Source organism: Neolamprologus brichardi, unplaced genomic scaffold, assembly GCF_056152115.1.
Source record: "Neolamprologus brichardi isolate AB-2024 unplaced genomic scaffold, ASM5615211v1 NODE_ptg000031l+_length_7269946_cov_1, whole genome shotgun sequence".
Classification (NCBI taxonomy): domain Eukaryota; kingdom Metazoa; phylum Chordata; class Actinopteri; order Cichliformes; family Cichlidae; genus Neolamprologus; species Neolamprologus brichardi.
Window position 1 is genome coordinate 5,267,622 of NW_028270136.1, and position 21,369 is coordinate 5,288,990.

At 45.5% G+C, this 21,369-nt stretch overlaps 1 protein-coding gene across 1 annotated transcript; it reads right to left on the minus strand.

The window, feature by feature from the left end:
* Nucleotides 1–1,152: 1,152 nt before the first annotated feature.
* ppl (periplakin) lies at nt 1,153–21,229 on the minus strand. Its single transcript, XM_087837259.1, has 22 exons — nt 21,034–21,229; nt 18,201–18,300; nt 17,833–17,987; nt 17,541–17,661; nt 17,014–17,139; nt 16,882–16,923; nt 15,237–15,398; nt 15,052–15,159; nt 14,628–14,723; nt 14,437–14,559; nt 13,977–14,123; nt 13,745–13,896; nt 13,556–13,665; nt 9,193–9,356; nt 8,892–9,070; nt 8,677–8,815; nt 8,309–8,502; nt 6,936–7,086; nt 6,771–6,854; nt 6,570–6,686; nt 4,271–4,363; nt 1,153–4,195 (listed from the first exon to the last, which is right to left on the minus strand). The coding sequence occupies exons 1-22, from the start codon at nt 21,081–21,083 to the stop codon at nt 1,523–1,525; spliced, it is 5,286 nt and encodes a 1,761-aa protein (XP_087693385.1). The 5' UTR covers nt 21,084–21,229; the 3' UTR covers nt 1,153–1,522.
* Between the last annotated feature and the right edge of the window lie 140 nt (nt 21,230–21,369).

Sequence of the window (21,369 nt, forward strand, 5' to 3'; positions counted from 1 at the left end):
ATTTAAGAAACTTATGATTTAATAAAGAAATTTGCAGACTTGCACAGAGATGGTAAAATTATGATGACTGATAACGGAGACGAAGACAACAGACGACGAGGACAGGGAGGAACAGGTGTTTAAATGCACCAAGGAGACAGTCAGAGGGAACTCAGGACAACTGGAGACATTTAAGGATGCAGGGACTGACAGAGACGGGGAAGACGTCTCATCGTGACGAGTAAAGTTGATCTTGCCTGGCTGAGCAGCTCTCTGGGTGCTCAGCACCCCAAAGCTCTGATCCTAGAATCGCCCCTGCTTTACACAACATGTCTTATTCATCATTCAAGGACATCTTTCTGTCTAACATTCACACATTCATACTCCGATGAACGTATCAGGAGTGACTCTGGACTCCATTGAGTCACCAGTAATGAGAGCTGTCACCTGTCATGTGTGAAATCTTATGGGCTCTGAGGCGGTACCGACTTTCCTCGGGACCTGTGGCTTCTGGACTTAGCACCTCAAACCTGTTAGACACAGTAATGAGTGCTGCAGGACTGTCTTCCTTCTTTGCACTCCCCTTGGATAACTGTGCAGGGTGCAGAAGGAGCCTGCACAGTAAGAACAACCCCAGGTTTCTCTTCAGCACTGTAGACAGGCTGACAGAAAGTCAGAGCTCTGTTCAGCCAACCATCCCTTTAACCTTAACTAGTAACGATTTCCTCCCATATTTACAGTGTAACAGGTGTAGGCTGCTGGGAGCTTCCTGTAACGCCATTAACTCGTATGTTTATACACCTCTCTGCATTTAATTATTAGTTATTATTAATCTCTGGGTCGCTTCCACACCATGTCTTTGTTCTGTCTTCCTCCTCTCCGATTGCATGCAGCAGATGGCCCCGCCCCTCCCTGAGTCTGGTTCTGCCGGAGGTTTCTTCCTGTTAAAAGGGAGTTTTTCCTTCCCACTGTCACCAAAGTGCTTGCTCACAGGGGGTGGGGGAGCATCCGATTGTTGTTTGTTTTTCCTGTATTATTGTAGGGTCTTTACTTTTTACAATATAAACTGCCTTGAGGCAATTGTTGTAATTCAGTGCTACATAAATAAAATTGAAAATTGATTCCATAAATTCCATACGTTTTCCACAATAAAATACCCCACAAGACATTACATTTTGTTAGAATTTTTTATTGAAAGCACACAGCTGACAACCCTGTTTAAAGCCCATAAATAAATGAAACACTTAGTACAGTTTTAGTGACAATATTTCAAAGATACATTCTTAACCCTGCCACCAAGTTAAAGAAATTAAAGATCGAACTTTTCAGCATCAAACATTTATGTGGCTGTGATGATGGTAATATGAGTCCATGTATTCATGCCAGATATGCATAAGGAAATTAATGCATGGTGTATTTGGGACTCGTAGGTAAAACACATAGTAACTGAGGGTCACCACAACATTAAAGTGAGAATATAAGTATATATTAAAAGCTAGGAAGACCAGTCAAAACAGATCTTTTTAGAATGAAAACGTATCTTTTAAAGCCCGCTGTTCTTGCCCGATACCAATGCACCAAACTCCTGGATGGAGATTTCTTTATTTAAGTACAGCTGAAGCTGGCGGTTTGTGATGTGTCCAAGGCACAGTGCATCATCGATGGAAAACTTTTTCCCTGACTTTCTGTCATGAAGCACGGAGGATTCTCCCTGCGGCCCTTTGACTGAGATCTCTTCCCAGTCACACTCCTGGCTCTGCAGGTTGACAAACATCTTCCAGTCGATCAGCCCTAGCTTGTAGGCTTCCTCTGGTCGCATCTCCTTGCCTGTATCTGGGTCGATGACGACAATAGACCTGCGGAGATGGCTTTCCCTCTGTTCCCTCTTTATCCTCACAGCTGCCAGGTTCTTTTTAAGCTTCTCTATCTCCTCTTCCTTCTGGTTTGTTACAGCCCTCAGCTCTGCCAATTCCTTCTGTAGTGAATCAAGCCTCAACTCCAAGTTCTTTGAATCCTCTCTTGGCGCAGACTCTGTAATAAGCCGAGTCTCTTTGCTTGTGATATCAATCTCTGACCGAAGCTTGCGAATCTCATTTTGCAGCCTTTGGTTTTCCTGCTGCAATCGGCTACTTTCATCACGGATGTAGTCCAATTCTTTGGTAGACTTGGTGTTAGAAAACTCCATATCAGAGAGCCTGGAATTGAGGGTGGATAGTTCTTGGTCAAGTTCTCGCCTTCTCCTTTTCTCTTCTTCCAGAGTTATCTTTAGGTTCTCAATCTCAATCTCTGCCTCTGGATCCCGTTCAACCTGGACTTTCTCAGTGCGGACAACCCTTTCCTTCACATCTACCTTTTCCAGGGTGATCTGCTGCTGAATAAGGACATTCAACTCTTTCTCAAGGAGGGTGCGTTTGTGACGCTCTTCATCAAGTTGTAGTTTGAGGATGGAGTGTTCCTTCTCCTGTTGAGGATCCTGCTGCAGAACCACCTTTTGTTTGACTGTCACCTTTTCACGATTTTCTTTGTCACGGATCTCTAGCTCATTAAGTCTCACCCGAAGCCGCTGGATCTCTAGTTCTGCATCACGCCTTGCCCTGCGCTCACGCTCCAGTTCTTCCAGCTGCATGTCCAGGTCAGTCTTCTGTCTCTCCAATTGGTAGAGCTCTGTTTTTAGGCTTTCCTTCTGTTTTTGCTCATTGTTGATGTTCTGTAAGAAGCTGTCACACTCTGACTTAAGGAGAGGATCCTCTTCCATCTTGACCACTTCTTCCTGAACAATCTTCTCACGAACCTGAGACAAATCCATCTTTCTTAGTCTAATTCTTTCTTCTTGTTCTGTCCGCTCTCTCTCAAGGTCCAGGCGTTTCTGCTGTTCATCAGCCAGCTTCCTCTTTAGCATTTCAATTTCTTCCTTAGTCTTTGGATCTTCTCTGTACTGCTTCACTTCATTGATAATCTCTCTGGTCTGCACTTGGGGTTTGGTATTCTTCCATCTTTCGATTTCATCTCGAAGCTGGCGGATTTCTAGCTCAGATTTCTCAGTCTGGTGGCTTTTATCTACAATTTCATTGCGAAGTCTCTCCAGCTCTCTTTCAGTTTGTGGATCTATCTTATATTTGATTACTTCTTTGATGATCTCTTTAACTTCCACTTGAGGCCCTCTGTTCTTGAGCATGGCCAGCTCATCCTCCAGAGATCTCAACTGGAACTCTGCATCTTTATACCGCCTCTGATGCTCTACAAGTTCAAGACGGAGATTGGCCACTTCGTTCTCAGCCTTGGGATCGGGCCGGACAATCTCTCGTACTTTCTCTTGAATCACAACCTTAGACTTGTCCTCCTCCAGGCTTGCAATTTTCCTCTGGAGGTCAGTCTTTTCCCGCTGTGATGATCTTCTTTTGGCCTTCTCATCTTCGTACTGCCTCCTAAGGTTTTCTACCTCTCTCTCAAAGGCAGTATCCTTCTCAACTTTCAGCACTTCCTTGATGGAAATCTTTTCCTCAGCCATTGATTTCTCCTTCTCCAGTCTTCGAAGCTTTTCTTGAAGAAATTGCAACTCATCCTCCAGCTGCCTTCTGCTTTCTATTTCCTTCTCTTTCCTGTCAAGCAGCACCCTGTACTCACTTTCCAGTTGGGGGTCATTCTGGACTTTGATCACCTCCTCTTCAGTGATTACCTCCTGTTCCTTGCTCTTCTCCTCAGCCAGGAGTGTCACATGTTTTTGGATCTCAATGAGCTCGTTGTCTTTAATCAGCCTCTGCCTTTTTAGCTCTTCCAGCTCCTCCCGAAGCTTTCGGACCGCCTCCTCCTGACCACGGTCTCTTTCTATACGCAAGACCTCCTTCACTGTGTACTGCTGTGCCCCTTCTTTGACCTCTGTCTCGAGGCCACGCAGCTTCAACTTTAGTACCTCAAGGTCATTCTCCAGGACGTGGGTAGTGCGGCGCTCCTCTGACAACTTCTGCTGGACTTTGTAGAGTTCCTCATCCAGCTGGGGGTCTGGAACCTTTTTAATTAGCTCCTTCTTAACAATCGTATCCTGGGGCTTTTGTCCTTCAAGCATATAAATGTCAGTCTGAATGGTCTCTATTTCTTTTTCTAGTTGCTCCCGCCTATGGATCTCATCTTCTAGCTGTTTTCTTATTCTCCACGGCTCCTCACCAGGGGCACTGGCTTGGACCGACTTGACATTTGTAACTTGGATAGTCTCAGATTGCTATAGAGAGAAAATAATCATTATTATTACTGTAGTTTTAATGTTTATGTAGCAATGATATGTAAAATAGTTTACCTGGCTCAGAAGACTGCTGGCAAACTCCAGATTCTGCAGTCTTTGCTTATTTACAGCATTCACCTCAGTAAACTTTGCCTCGATAGCTGCTTCCTGCAAACGATAAAATAACATGTAATGAAAATCACATACAGTAACTTCTTTAGGGGTTTTTGGCTTATGCCCTTAAGCTGAGGATTGTGGTTGTTAATTTGCACGAGTCTGTGTCAAGAAGCATCTCTTTTCCTGTAGATACTTTTTGCCCATAGACAGTATAAAATATTGATGTTGCTTCTGGCCAGTGTCAAAGTGCCTCAACTTCTATTTGTACGTAAATATTGGCCACACCATGAATGGATGATTATCTGTGCAGCTTGTGATTGACATGTCAATGAGGAAATGGATTCTCAGTCAGACATGACCCTCCTTATCACATCTGTCTTTTTTTTTTTTTTTTAAACCAAGATGGCAATAGTGAAAAAAATCATCTTGAGGAAACCAATGGATGCCACAGCAGCAACGGCAATCTTATATACTGTCTACATGGAGAGAAATGTTCCCCAAAGGGGTTGCAAATATATAATAATGTGTACAATAATTTTGTGAACCTTTTGAGGACTCGCACGAGTGTGCTACGTTTGACCAAACATCGAACAATTTTACAAATGCGTACATACAAACATAAATACATTCTGATCATTTACGCACAGAGTCTTGAATCCGATGATTTTACTTTTCGATAACTTTGCTATGCGTACAAATGTCTAAAAACTACACTTAACATCTCTCTCACTCACTTACAAAACCTTAAATACATGTGGATGAATGGCCTGAGACACACAGATGCCAACTTGGGGTTTTGAGACAAGTTGAACGCTGCCAGATCCACAAATGGAAAATGCATTCAAGTCCCAGTGTAAAACATCTTGGCTCCCACTGTAAATACACCCTCCCTTCCCTAAATAACCTTTACCAGAAAACATTACTAATTACAGACACTACAGAGTAGCCTATAAAGATAAGGGTACTCCCACAGTCCAAAGACTTGCAGTTCGTGGTTAATTGGTAATTCTAAATTGCCCATAGGTGTGAATGTGAGTGCGAATGGTTGTCCGTCTCTGTGTTAGTCCTGTGATAGACTGGCGACCTGTCCAGGCTCTACCCTGCCTCTCGCCCTATGACAGCTGGGATAGGCTCCACCCTCCCACGACCCTAACAAAGAGGAGAATAGATGGATGGATATAATCCAGGTAAGTGGAACACTTTGATGTTAATCGTACCCATCTCACCGTTCTCTAATCCTGAATATTTCAGAGTGTGCAGGCTACTGTGTAGTGTTTGTTATTGGTAAATCTGTGTTTTCTAGTATTTAATAACAATGCCAGCAGATCAGCTGATCTTAATGCAGGCCTACAGCTCAGCTCACGCTGTAGGCTGGGATTCAATTATCAAATTTATTACAGGGCACATTATTTAAGCTACTTTAGCATCGTCTATCACCAGCTCCTTGTTTTGTGATGCCATCCATCCATTCGCTTCCACTTATCCTTTTCAGGGTCGTGGGGGGCGCTGGAGCCTATCCCAGCTGTCATTGGGCGAGAGGCGGGGTGTACCCTGGACAGGTCGCCAGTCTGTCGCAGGGTACACACAGGGACAGACAACCATTCACTCCCGCATTCACACCTAGTGGCAATTTGGATTAATCAATTAACCTATCACCACAAGATGCATGTCTTTGGACGGTGGGAGGAAGCCGGAGTACCCGGAGGGAACCCACGCAAACACGGGGAGAACATGCAAACTCCACACAGAAAACTTGATGGTGGAATTGAACTCAGGACCTTCTTGCTGTGCGGCAACAGTGCTAACCACCGTGCTGCCCTGTTTTGTGATGCATCGAACATAATGAGTTTCATGTGTCGTCACTGATATCTGCTCTGTTCTGTGCTGGGGTCTTGCTGCTCACCAATGCTTGCAAATATATATATGACTGCAACGCAAATATCAAGTGTTGTTTTGATGTTTGTGGCTGAACTCAGCTTGTCTAAACAACCCGATAACTGCGTCATCAGGGTAACCTCAGCGTTTGTTTGAGAGTACCAGAGAAAACTGTGTAGTTTGAAATGCATCCAATGAAAGACTGGAACATTTCTGAGGTCATGATTCTTTCAGGATGTATCAGGTTCTCTTGCTTTTGTTTATTCATTGTTTAAATTTGTATCCCAGCTGAAAATGAGCTCTGAGCTAGAAGACCTGTGTTGGTCATAGCAGTTAGCAACACAAGTTTAAACTGTGCTTCGCCGTGCATGCTGTGCCTTACCTCTGCCTTGACCGTTGCTGCAGGTGATTCCAATCTGCTCCTCTTGTATGTCTGAGGTACAAGTCCATCCTCAAGATCGAGGATCGATTTGAACTTCTCAGCTTCAGTCTCATAGTCCTGAAGAGTGAATCAGTAAACAATCAAACCTTTAACTTTTCTCAAAGATCATATGATAAAAAAAATCAATGGAGAAAAACTGACTTTGACAGCTTGCTGGTACAGCTGGGCGTTTTTGGAGACATTGTTTAAATCAGACTCCTTCCTCGCTAGATCAGAAAGCAGGTTCTGCAGAAAAGAGCAGAGTTAAGTGCCACGAACATTCATGTGTAACGAGAAATATGCAGAATTATCGCTCAGCATTCGTACCCTCTGATTTCTCAGCTTCGTTTCCACTTGTTTTGGGTCATCAGTGTCACGGGGCTCGTAATTTGGAACGCGAGAGAGCCAGCTGTTCAAATTGTCATAATCATTGCGGTAGTTTTTGTACGCCATCTTGGCTCTCTGCAAGCTTTGAGCCCTGCACAAACAAACAAACCAAAACATTTCATCAGAGATCGTCTTTACATATGAAATGACCTTCTGTGCTTCAGGGACCCTGATGGTCACGAGCCAAAAAGCGTTGGTCAGGTAAGAAAGTCTCCATGCACCTTGGGTAGGTGATGTTGTGCTAGAAATGTCTGGCTGTCGATGACGTCCTGTGCTGTATAGGGCTGCCACGATTAGTCGACTATTAAAATCGTTGACGACTGATTTAATAGTCGACGAATCGTTTGAAGCTTTGTAAGATCACAAAAGACGCAGGAATAAGTAGTAGGATTTAAGAGTGTAATAACGGACTGAAACAGAAGATGGCAGCACTGCATGTACAAGGATGCCAGCTGCCGTTAAACCCCGAAGAAGAAGAAGCAGCTGTGTCCCAGAATTCATAGCGCAGCCCAGCTCAGTTTCCAACAATGGTGGCAGCTAGTTAGTTTTAATATTACTCTTATTATTCTTTCTGGGTCACAAAATAAACGTTTAACATATTTTCAGGCGAGAATGTAGCTGTGTAAACCTCAAATATCTGCTCAGTTTATCAAGACACCACATATTTTTAAAAGCGCTCCGACGTTTTCAGAGATGTCTGTTAGCCACTAGCTCGATAGCTAGCCGGGGGCTAGGCTAACTAGAGCCGTGAGAACACCGGACTCCCGCAAATCATTTTCAAACCCACCGCCGTCTTTCACTACTCAGGTTAAACATGATATATAAGTCACTTAGATAACTTAAAAAGTATTTTATTTGTTCCTGAGTAAATCGGTTTGGCTGAGATTAAAGTTATAGTTTTTACACAGCTGAATAAACGTCAAGCAGACAGCTGATTATCAGAAGTGTGAGATGCTGGAGAATTTACTCCGGTGTCCTGTTATATTTTAGATAGCAAGGAGTTTATTAAACTTCACCAAAACAATCTGCAAATTTCATTAAAATTTAATAAACTATCATCTTGTCTTTATTTTTAGTTAGCACAGACCTGAAACACTTAAAGCTGTAAGCTAATGATAGTTATATAAGAGCAGATGCTGCTGGTGCAATAAGCTGTACGTTTTACGTCCAATGGATGATGATCTGATTAGTCGACTAATTGCAAAAATAATCAGTGACTAGTCGACTATCAAAATAATCGTTTGTGGCAGCCCTAGTGCTGTATATACTTTACATATTACTGACGTGCTTTCCTGCCCATTCTAACAACTCACCTCGAGTCAGTCTGCTGGTTGAGGTTATTGTATCTCTTGTTGAGTCTCAGGACATCAGCTTCCTGCCTCTCGATGTCAGGGCAGTGCTCTTGGAACTTGTTGGCCATGTTCTCACAGCTGCTCTTGGCCAGACGCAGGTTCTGCTCCGTGTCAGAGATCAGTGTCCTCTGTGACCGCAGGTCCGCTCCGATATCCTGCCAGGGCAGCAAAAGACAAACTGCTTGAGACAACCTACAGCAAACAGACACGTCGCCTGTCTGTGAACGTGTGGCAATTTGGACATGAAGGAACATAAACTGAAACAGTAACAACAGTTTTCAGTTCAGTGTATATAAAATAAATTCTGTTCTGATAGAAGACCATCTTACTGCAAGTTCCCGCTGGGTTTTCTCCATTGAAGAGACGTCAGCAGGAGCAACCTCCTCCCTGGCCAGCTTGTTCTCGTAGGTGGAGAGGAAGGTTTTTCCATTTTGCAGAGATGACTCGAGCTGGTTGGAATTCTTCAGCCTAAAGCAAAGTTCAGAAATGTCTGTCACTGAGCACACTGAAAACATGCTGCTGCACTGATGGTCAGGTCACATACTTCTCCTGAGAGCACTGAAGAAGCTGCTCCACCTTGGTGTACTTCTTGTTGGCCTCATCCACCTTGCTGTGAAGTTGAGATGTGCTGGCACAACTTGGGTTTGAGACCAAGAAGCTCTGTGCTTCCTGCACTTTAGAAGACTTCTCTGGTTCAATCCTTCTGACAGCAGCAGCGATGTCCTGCAGAGAAACGTGTGCTGGTGAGGTGCACAGTGCAAAAACTCTCTCTTTGCTTGGTGGCTAAACTGAGCAGAGAGAAGCAGCTTTAATATCAAACCAAAGAACAGAGCGGACGTTCTTACTTTCATGTCCTGCAGGCGGTCAGTACTGTCCTGCAGTGACCTGTTCTGCTCCAGCGGAGGGCGCACTCGAGCGTAGATGGATTTCTCCTGTTTGTCCAGGTCACTGACGACCTTATCCAGACCGGCCATCAGCTGGCGGCACTGCTGTTCCTGTTTGTCTGAGGCTACATGCAGCAGCGTGAGAGGGCAGGAAAACATATTCATCACATGCACACTTGATCTGAAATCTTCCAGCCAGTAGCACGTTTAGATTTATAGTTTTCATGCTTCATGGTTATGAAACTCAAAATTTCAACTTAATGAGCATCTTGTAGTTTCGAGTTACTTCTGAGTAACTCAAGAACCCAAAGTTTTGACTAACAGATGGAAAAGAAGAGGCAGAAACAACAGTTTATATCCCTGTGTCATGAAGGCAGCATGTCTATTCTGTGTGTGAGAAAAACAAACGTGTCATAGAAGAAACAAGGCGAACACAAAGCATCTGGATCGCTCCACTCTGTCCTGTTTTTCTGAGCAAGAAATCATCCAAATGACACGAGAACTGAAACATCAGTCAGGTCTAATGCAGCGATGAAAGCTGAGAGTTCAGGCTGTGCTCAGCGGTGGTCACACCAAACATTTCTACAAACTGTCTGTTTGCACGTTTCTCATGATCCTCTGTCCTAATCATGAAGAAACAAAGGCTCAACGTCATCTTATTATTTGGGAAAAACTGAACATATTTTTGCTGAAGAAGTTTCACTAACACAGTTGCTTGAATAGAAAAATAGAGCATGTTGCGGTTATGCGAGTTTCCTGGTGTGAGGATTATTGTGACAAACAGAGCAATGTCATCAACTCTAAGAACAGAGCAGCCTTTTACCTGAAGGGAAGCAGAGCAGTTGCTGTAACTAACAGTGAAGTGTTCCAATGTTTTTCTTGTGTTTATATTTGTAAGTTTCCTTTAATTGTGGAACTTTGTTTTGTAATTGGTGGTAGCGGAAGTAACGTGCAGCACGGACTGAGTTTGTGGTGACACAAGAGCAGAGAAGCATGGCGCTCTGTGGCTGTGTCACTACCCGATCCGTACCGGAAACCCGATCGGTACCCCGCATGCGCAAATCTTACGTCACTTCCTCTCTTTGCCAGCATTGCGACAATCAATATATTTGAATGATACGGTTAGCGCCCAGTTAGCTCCTAGCATTTCTCAGCAGCTCTGCCTCCTTTTCGACTGCCCGGGACATTTAAACAATGGATAATCCGTATACAAACAAATTCATGCTTTTCTCCTCAACAGAACAACAGTGCCGTAAAATAAGAAGAATGGCGCCTAATTACAGACTTAATAATATTGACTTAGCAATGTGTCACGTGAAGATTCAGCAGCCAGATTAAGTGTTTACTGACAATTGACAGTGATAGCGGACATCATCATCACTATTCCAGTCAATCCTCTCCACACAGACAAGCATAAACACACTCGACTATCACTAAATCAAATTTAACACACGTTTGTAATGACGCCAATTCAGTTTACAACAGGATTCATTCGCTCGGTCAGCAGGTGGCAGTATCCTCGTACACTGGGGAGTAAACTGCCATTAAATGAACAGAAGAAGAAAACATCTGCACATGCGCGGTACGGATCGGGTAGACCCGATTTGTACGGTCCGACTTTGCACATGCGCAGTAAGGATCGGGGAGTCCCGATCCGTAACTATCTTTTTATTTTTTCGTTTTTGTCTACATTGTACTGAAATGCTTCATTATTGCAAACATTTTAAGATATACTTATTATTCTTAACATCTTAACTGATACTCTGACCCGTAACTATCGTAAAACGCTACGACCGGAAGTAGACACCTTTCGCGCATGCGGGGTACCGATCGGGTTTCCGGTACGGATCGGGTAGTGACACAGCCTTAAAAGGAAAAAAAAAAAAAAAAAAAAAAAAAGACACAGCCTTAAAGGCCGCATTTTAAGGCCGATTACGTCACAGCGACGTGACGAAGGCTGTCCCAATTCGAAGGCTGCTCGAAATGCGGCCCTCAAATGCGTCCTTAATTTCCTTGAATTTTAAGGACGTGGCGGTGTAGACTTCGTGGCCCAACATATCCCAGAATGCATAGCGCGGCGGTGGGTGTGGATAATTTTGCCGAAAAAAAACGGCGGATGAGGGGGCCGAAGAGTAAACTTTAAGTAAGTACTGAATATGATGTCACTTATTTATGTGCAAATGTTTAATAACGAAGATCATTAAAACATTACTGTTGGCCACATGTCGGCAAAGTCATGTGACATTAGTGATGTTTGTACTAACTTGGTTTTAAAGCCTTTACTTTAAATATACGCCGTTCAATAGCTGAGCTTAATCAGAGAATGATCAAAGCTCATGTAGAAACAAACAAATGAACAAAAGAGTTTCTCCTTCATTTCTGTCAAACAAAGCCGTATGAAACGTTTCTAGCTGTTAGTATCATGGTTGCTAGGCAACCTGGGCAGCGCAACGGAGGCTAGACCGTCCCATTTCACAAGCCTCGCACTTCCGGCCTTAGCGGTCTTTGAGTACGCGGCCCTTGAGGATCGTTGAGGCTGCAGACCCTGAATTGGGATAGAGCTGCATTATCCTACTGCTTTAAACTGGACTTAAGTTTTAAAGAACACATAAGTTAAGTTAAATTAAACCCAATTGTGGACTTACCGTTGAGAGGGGTAGCTGCTCGCGCTAAGAACGGACTTTCTCCCGTTTGGCTACAGCAGTAGTGATGGGTCGTTCGCGAACGGAATGGCTCTTAGAGCCGACTCTTTGAAGTGAACGACGGGAGCCGGCTCCTTATTGGGAGCCGTGAGGTTTTTTTTTTTTTTTTTTTTTTTTCTTTCTCTCACCCTCTCTCTCGCCCTTTTTTCCGCTAAACTCCGCATGCGCGGCCTGTACTTTGCGCTGGGCAGAGGGGGGAGGGGCGTTAGTTACACTCGCAGTAGCACAGGAACAGAGCCAGAGAGAAAGAGAGCGAGGGACAACAACGTCACATTAGAAAGGTATAGTAATCATCCGCTATTTTCAGTTGCAGATGATAAAGGATTCAGAAATCATGCAGGCCCATATGACAGAGAATGTGCATCTTCTTTTTGTTTTAATATTTTAATTTATATTTAATTGTGTTGTGGTTTGCAGTGTTTTGTGTTGTTTCACGTTAAATTTGTTTAAAAGGAAAAAGCTGAAAATTTAAATAGTTAAAAGTTTAAAATGTAAATAGTTGTTTTTTGTATTATATGATTTATTTATTACATTTTATGTGGAGTGAATAAATAAAGTATATTTATGGTGGCCCTTAGAGACAAAGCACGTACAAACTCCAAAACACGTACAAACTCCTAAGCATGTACAAACTCCAAAACGCGTGAAAACTCCAAAACACGTAAAAACTCAGAAGCACGTACAAACTCCAAAACACGTACAAAAGACAACAGAAGTGCTCCAGGTTTCTTGGGCCCAGTGTTGAGCTTTTGTTACCTAGTGGCTACACAAGCCAGGAAGTATCAACAACCGGATTTGGTGTGTGGTAGTAACAGGTAAATGAACTTTTTTTTTTAAAATTATTTGAATAAATATGAGTGCTTGTCTATAAATACACAAACAATACACACATGTTTTCAATTGTGTAATTTAAGTGATCTGGGTAGCTCTGTTTTGGAAGTTCAGTAAACGCTAGAAATGTGTTTTGGAGTTTGTACGTGCTTTGTCTCTAGGGGCCATATATAAACATATATAAATAAAACCACTTTTTTTACATTAGTAATTCCTTTTCTGCATAATTTTATATTATTGTTAATGATTAAATAATTAAAGCAACAAAACAACCTGAAGAGCCGGTTCGGAGCCGAAAGAGCCGGCTCTTTTTAGTGAGCCGAGCCGAAAGAGCCGGATCTCTAAAAAGAGCCGGAAATCCCATCACTATACAGCAGGCAATGAGGTGTGTTCAGGGTGCCTCTGTTAATTTCAGTTTCAATGAAAGTGCCATAAAAGGGCATTTATGTGTCTATACCTTTGTTGTTTGGATTTACTGTGATAAGAGTTATTGTAAACATGTTGCTTATTGTAATTGTTTTGTTTGGGTAGTTCTCACGATGATGATGATGATGATGACGACGCTGAGTGATCTTGTCGCCTAACATTGAATAAATCATCTGTAAACAAGAACTTGTCCGTGTGGTGGCTGACGGGAGCTACAGTTGCATATGTTTGATTGTACTGGCAGCAAACAGTGTGAGTCAGAGGCACCAGCACACTGGACGCTTATACTGGGAATCAGCTGGTCTGTCATAACCAACTAACTTGGCTACTTATGGTGCTAATATATTATTGTGCGTCGTGCGTACCTGTAGCGGTTGCAGCTCCGCTCGTCTTCTTCAGCTCGTCCAGGCGTTTCTGCAGAGTTCCCTTGGTGGCTGCCATCTTCTGTTTGATAGCTTTCTGCTGTCCGCTCAGGCTGCAGCACACACACACACACACTGTTACAGCTGTACATCCCCTCATCGGAGTTTACAAAGTCCTTTGTACACACTCACTTGTCGGCGATGGCCACAGCCTCCGGGTCGGTGGGGGGGAACAGGAAGCAGATGCCCGGGGCGGCGATCTTGTGTCCGGCCGCGTCCTTCACGTCCCATTTGGAACCATTTTGCCGCAGGAGAGTGTACCTCTCCCCCCGCACGATCTGACCCTGCACGTGGAAACAGTTAGAGCGCGTCACCGGATCACGCCGCTATCGTCTCAGCATTAAGTGCAAAGACAAGTACGTACGTCATCGGTGTCAAATTCACACAGAGCCTCGACGGGGATCAGCTTCTGGGGCATTTCTCTGCGGTACTTCAGAGGCAGCACCTGAAGGCCGCGCTTCTGAAGGGCCTTAACCCGCTCGTCAAAGTTCTCGATGGCCTTGGCTTCATCCTGCACGCAAGAAACGCACAAGCGTGTCGTCAGCGTACGCGTCAGTGATGCTATCAGCTATGGCCTATGTCAGGGGTGGGCAATCTCAGGCCTCGAGTGCCAGGGTCCTGCAGGTTTTAGATCTTTAGAACACACCTGAATCACATGATTAGTTCGTTACCAGGCCTCTGGAGAACTTCAGGACATGTTGAGGAGCTAATTTAGCCGTTTAAATCAGCTGTGTTGGTTCGAGGACATCTAAAACCTGCAGGACACCGGCCCTCGAGGCCTGGAGTTGCCCACCCCTGGTCTATGTGCAGATAAAAGCACTCACGTCCAGCTCCCTGATCAGGCCCTCCATCTGATACATGTCTTTGAACTCGGGGTTGTACTTCTGGTTGATCTCCGTGTCCAGACGCTTCAGCAGGTCCTGAGTGTCGCGCGCCTCCTTGTGGAACTGCAGACACACACAGATGAGCTTCACTCTTTAAATGCGTCTGTGTGCACGTCACCTGTCACACTGACCTTGTGGTACTCGTCCATGTGTTTGAGGTGGTTCTCCTCACAGATGAGCAGGTTCAGGTGCTCCTTCCAGTCAGCGTGGACTGCTTCCATATGAGCCTGACAACAACGTGGTCATTATAGAGATGTGCGGCAACACAGTTAATCATGAAACAATCAGAAGCACCAGTATGTCTTCTTCCCCCTTTTTACATCTATCTGAAGGATGAACGTCTTACGTTACCCATAATACACTGTGAGATAACAAGTGGAAGCAGCTCGTATGCCAACTGGGTCCAACCCACAAACAGCACATCATCCGTCTGCTGTGTGAGGACTGAAAAGCCCCGCTGTCTTTAAAACATAACCCTGCTCTACCGCAGATCCCCGTGGACCCGGAGCCCAGGCAGGAACGCGCTATGAAAGAGTCAAACGTGATGGTCGGTACCTCCAGAACATTCTTCCCAGGATGGTCGGAGGCAATCAGCTTTTCTCCATCGTCGTTCAGCTTGGTGATGGTGCCCTCCTTGGACTCCAGACACTTACTGATGAAATTCTGTTGGTTGAGACAGATTTGCTGAGCGAGCTGAGCTTGTTTCACTCGCCGTGTACGTGTGCGAGTTCCACAGTTACCTCGTACTGCCTCTGCCGGGCAGGGTAGTCCAGGTTGTTGTCGCTCCAGTCGTATTTGATCCTCTCCTCTGCCTGCTGGTCCATCCAGTACAGCTCGTTGGTGCAGCGCTGCATGTAGTCGCGCAGGCTCGTCAGGTGGCGCTGTCGAGCGCCGGAGTTAGCCTAGCCGAGGGAACAGGAAGCTTAGTCACCAACTTTATTTGAGGTTTTTACGAGCGCCTGAACGAGTCAAGGACAGTTTTGTTTGCGTTTGAATTCAAACGATGTGATTCTGTGTTTTAACATAATTAGCATGAATCTGATAAGTGGCCTTTCCAGCCTGTATGGATGATAACACAACATGTGCTACAGTTTACTTGTTATTAATCTTTTCAAAAACTAGGTGCTGAAAAGATTTCATGTAGTAAAATCAAGTTCTTGAGTTTTTAACAAATTCATGTTTTTCCTAAAGAGAAAACACTTCAACGGAGACCCGGCTGCAGCACTACTGTCAGCTAGGGCTGGTTTAGATTATCGATTTATCGATTAAAATCGATTCTGGTCTGGATAACGTGATATTGATTCATTAAAATCCTGAATCGATTTTTTAATATAAATTTATTTTGCCCGAAACGGCAGAATCTCAGGTTAAACCTCACAAACAACCACGAAACAGCTGAAACAGTAAATGAGAGGAGCACGGATTCTGCACAAAGACGTAAACACAAAGCTCGACCCGCCGACGCATCAGAATCAGCGAGATGTCGCCTTTCTCACCCGACGGCACGGACACGCCGTCGGGGCTGAAAGCCGACAGCTCGCTGATTCTGATGCGTCGGCGGGTCGAGCTTTGTGTTTACGTCTTTTTTGCGTTGATTCTGAAGCTGCAGGTTTGATCTCTCTCCAAACAATATTGACTGAACCAGCAGCAACAGAAGATCCAAACTACGCTTCACATAAACATCGTCATGAACTCACTTTTGCTGTTTTGCTGCCACCACGATAAAAATCCCACTTCATGCACAGCTCTCTCTCTCTCTCTCTCTCTAAATCGATAATAAAAACACATCCCTACTCATTACCCAGCAGTCTACGGTGTCGGCAGCTGCTTTTTGTTGTTGTTGTTTTTCTTACTTCTGACAGAAAGCCTCATTTCTGCTGTTCAATACTGAACAAATTAAAACTTTTAAAATTATGCAAAACTGCAAAATGCTTCGTGGTGTCTCTAATCAAACCTCTGTAACTTTGCTTCACTTCAGCAGCATCAGGTAATGTTCATGTGTTGATTCATGCTACTGCACAATATTTTTAAGGTCATCTGCTATAAAAACCCAGACCAGGAAAATCTCCTTCATGTTTTTCTGTTTTATCTTCAGCTACTTTGACACAAAGGAATCTGCTGTGATGCTCACACCTTTGATAAAGTCTCACAAGTGTCAGGTTTCTTTTTATAGATATAAAAATATAGATATGTATTGATAAGTGATCAGAATTATAATATTTCTGACTGTCTGAGGCAGAATTTTTTGGATTGAATCGATTCTAGAAGTCAGTGACGATACCCAGCCCTACTGTCAGCCGGCTGGATGCTGTGTGCCGCACTCACCATGGATCACAGTGAAACTACACAAAAGCGCACACATATCACACACAGAAACAAACTTACCAGCAGTTTGTTGTACTTTTCCTGAAGGCTGCTGACGTATTCCTGCAGAGCAGAGCAAACACACAGAGGCTCAGCGAGGAACCGACACAGGACAGCAAACTGTGCAAACCTGTGATTCTGACATCACGTCACCTTGTCTCCGCTGGCAGAGATGTGAGGAGCCAGAGCCTCCACCTCACTGTGGAAGATGTTGTGCTCCTCCACCTCGTTCTCCACAGAGGGCAGGTCCTGGCCAAAGCCCTTGTTTTGCAGGTTGTCCTGGGCAGAGAGACACGTGTGGATGAATGAAACTTTTCTGAAATGAAACGTCTAAAAAGCGTCTAACACCCTCTGCAGACGTGTGATGTGAAATGTCTGTCATGCAGGAATACTTTTATTGTGTTCACCTGTGCACTGTGCAAACAAACACCTGATTGTTTAAGCAGGACTAACCCACAGTGACAGTGACCTGCAGCCCTTCATGCTGGCTCGCCACCTGCTGCTGTAAGCACCGTGCACACAGCTCAGCTCGTGTTGCCTCAGTAACTGAACGTTTCTCAGTTGTTGCAGTGACATAAAGGCTTCATAGACCTAACGAGGTGTGTGTGTAACACTCTGTGCAACACTGTGCTGGACCTACAGCGAGTGCTGCACATGTTTGCTGTGCTGTGTGTGTTTACCAGCTTTTCATCCATCATGTTGCCCCAGTTGATGCTGGGCTTGCCCTCGGTGCGGACCAGGTGGTAGATGTGGCCGTGCTCCTCTTTCAGCTTCATCACTCTGTCACGCAGTTGCTTCATGCTGAATACACAGAAACAAGAACAGGTAACAGAGGCAGCAGGTCACAGTAACCAGGTCTTCCTCAGGCCTTCGTGGATATTGATGACTCAACATGAAGCTTTTGCTGTGTGCATCCTGCACTCGCAGGCACAGCTAAGGTGGTTTGCGTAGCATGAAACAGCGTTCACTCACTCCTGTGCTATCATCTCAGCCTGCGGATGCTGAAGGCGTCTGGCGTTGACGACGTCTTCATCCAGGCTGCTCAGCAGCTCCAGAGAACTGAGGAGTCTCTTGTTGGTGTCTTCCTGATACAGGGGCTGCTTCCCCTCGTTGATCTTGCTCACATCCTGTGAGGAAAGAGTCGTGCGGAGTTAGCTGAATAGACAGAAGCTGAAAGTGCATCATGACCGTGCTGTGGCTCTGAGCTGTAACGTGTGACTGTGGTGGGTTTATATGACGGCTAACGTGCTCCATGCTGAAATCAACTGTGGGCTATTTCTCAAAGAGGCTGATACATATTATAGCCGACAGCACACATGAGCGTTACTGCAGCACCGTACCTTGTTGAGGTTCTGCTCCACATCGTAGATATTCTTTTCCACTTTGTCAGCCGTCTTCTGCAGCTTCTCGATCAGTGTGGCGAGTTCTGTGGTGGGAGCACTGAGAGACACACAAGACAGAATGACGTGAGGCTTTTCTGGATCCCTGTGAAGCAACTCTAACACTAGATGGAGCAGATATCATAATCACAGAAGCTGAAAACAGTGGCTTCGTAACAAGCTCAACGCCTTCGATTATGAGCCGCAGAACAGCAGCTCGACGGCTCCAGAAACACAAAACACCAAGAACTGATCAGTCAGTGTTCAGCACTGCACCCCATCACTGCAGTACTACTGCAGGGTTAGTGCTGTAACGAGGCATCAGAGAAGTGCAAAACTAAACCAGCACATCTGACAAACTGGGAACCGTCACGAGTAGCAAAGAGTGCCGAGGCATGTAAAGTTCAAAGGTAGTCAGTTGAGCTCTGAATGGGGCTACAAATGCAGGATAAATGTCTTGGACTTCTTTGCTGTGTTCGTTTCAACAGTGACACGTTTGTGTTACTCGTGCAGGTAGCAGGTGATCCAGGACCCAGCCGACCTTCTCAAGAGATTTAATTGTGGATTTCAGTGGAACGCCTGAGCTGGAAGTACCTGTGCTGTTCATCACACACAGTGATAATGAGTCATCATCTAACTGCATGTTTCCATCACACCTGGTGTCAGACAGGAATCAATGACCAGTGACAAGTTGGGTGACAATGAGCACGACTCACTACAGTACGCCACAAACATTAACCACCACTGAGCAACACAGGAAATCAATCCTGTGGTCATCTCCCTGCACAACTCCTCCATCACTGTAGCACACGACAGTTACACCTGTTTGTGCATCGTCTACGGTGAAAACACCAAAATAAGAAAGTTTTACAGTTCAGAGAAAAATGTCAGTCGTATAAAGTTAATCTCTTCAATACTCTGGATGTTTATCATTGAGCCGTTTGTTCACATATTAGAGCCAATTCTTGTAACTTTGTAATAAATTGTATCATTTAATTTAGTCCAGTCTGTTACTGTTGTTGTCTGTGAAGCTCCAACCTCACTGGAGAAGATGCCAGTAGGAAACTCCCAGCTGACATCCTCCCTAAAATGGGGGAAACTAGCCCAGCGAGTTTTACACACACACACACACACACACACACACACACACACACACACACACACACACACACACACACACACACACACACACACACACACACACACACACACACCATTTGTTACATAAGCACGATGCAGTACTTTCACACCTGAGCTGATTTTCTCTTTAACACAAACAAGTCTGAACTGGTGCACAGTCGAGCTGTTCTGGCTCATCCAAAAAAACACAAACACCCAGCAGACTGGGGGGGAGGGGGGGGGGGGATTTCTGACTGTAGTGACGAACATGAAGAAAACGTCTCATCTACAACTTTACACACTCGTCTTCTAAACATCACAACAGCAAACACATGAGAACAGAGGAACATGAACTGTTCTGTCTGCACCACTTGTTGCATAAAGCTTGTGTAGAAGTGGAGAGTTGTTCTCATCGTGAATCCAGAACAGATGTGCGCTCGCCCTGCTGTGGTCAGATTACCCAACAAGAAGCAGCTCTGTGCTGCTCCAACACTTTAACCTGCTCTGCTTTGTTTAGTGTGTTTCTGGATCGTGGGGGGGTCGCTGGCTTTAACGCCGTGCTCTCACTGCGGCTGTGTTCGTTCTGAAAAGGGTCTGGCGCTCAACAAACTCACGTGTTTCCACAGGGAGCTGGTTACATCAGAACCAGAGCGCTCCAGCATTAGGTCACACAGGGTGTGGAAGCCTGCTGCTGTCACTACAGCATCGAGCCCTTTGCTCTGTGTGGAGACTGAGATGTGCCGAGCATGTTGTTGACCAACTGGACGGCTGGTGGTCTGAGCCCCAGCTCCTCCACCTGTTCCAGCTCCGCCTTTACAGTCTCTGTTTGCTGGGCTTTGGCTTAAAACCTGCACACACCTACACCTGAACAAGAAGAGCAGCATGAAGAAGGGTGGAGCTGCATTACTCAGATTCCATTGCAATGTGTTGGTGGTTATCACAGGGCACGAGTGACTGCAATGAACGATGTGCACTAAGACGAACGCCAATAAATCCCTGTGCTGGTGTAAACACATGAACATGACCCACAACACCAAAACAAAACCTCCTGTGCTGCTGGCGCAGGTGTGGCAGCGGGACAAACATCTGTCACTGATACCTGCAGCTTGACTGTCTGTCTCATGTAGCCCGGACAGCGGCAGTAAAACAGCTGAAGGGACTGGCCCTGGTGCGGTGACATTATGGGCGAGGCTGCGAGGAATTCCTCTCACATTGTGTTTCTAAGGAGGGCAGCAGAAAACTTATCGAACCAGTTACCGCAAACTATCCACGGCTTATCGGCCACACCCACTCTCCAGTTAATGCGCAAACTATGCAGCCTAACTCCGAGTTTCGGCCCTGCCCGTCTGACTGAGCTCACACAGACACCACCTCAGAACGACCCATCAGGACACAACGATCCGAGCTGTGTTAAAGCTCCGCGGTCTTTCCATCCGCTGCTTGTTTAGCGCATGGCGCTGCGCTGCGCCAAGACCGCTCTGTGTGCACAAACAAGTAACACAACACGCGCATATAAACTCCGAGCCGGGCTCCCCCCGGTGCGATCATTTAACCATCCTTTTGTCTGAGCTGTGGCGTGAGTCCGCCGATCGTGCAGAAGTGAAATCACTACAAGGACAGATGAAGCTCGCGCGCCGCTCTGGGCTCGAGCGCAGAGGAACGAGCTCCTACTTACGCCTGTTTCGGCTGCGTGATCGCGGTGGACTTGCTCTTCTTCTTCAGCATGATGAAGGTCACCTGTCAGCGGCTTCCCACAGAAACAGACCCAGCAGTACAGGTGAGTCTCGGCTGCGCGCGCTCGCTGCGTCGCTGTGTGTCAAAGTCAGATATGTCCACGCGCCCTTCTCACTGTCAGAGCGTGCCGTCCCAGCTCAGAGTAGCAGAGCTAATGAAGTCAGCGCGCGCAGCCTGACCTTCTACCTGTCAGCAGCCAGGGGTGGGAGGGTCCAAAGAGCGAGGCCCCGCCTTCATAGCCTCCCCCTCTCACACCCACGCAAACACGTTGCGTGTT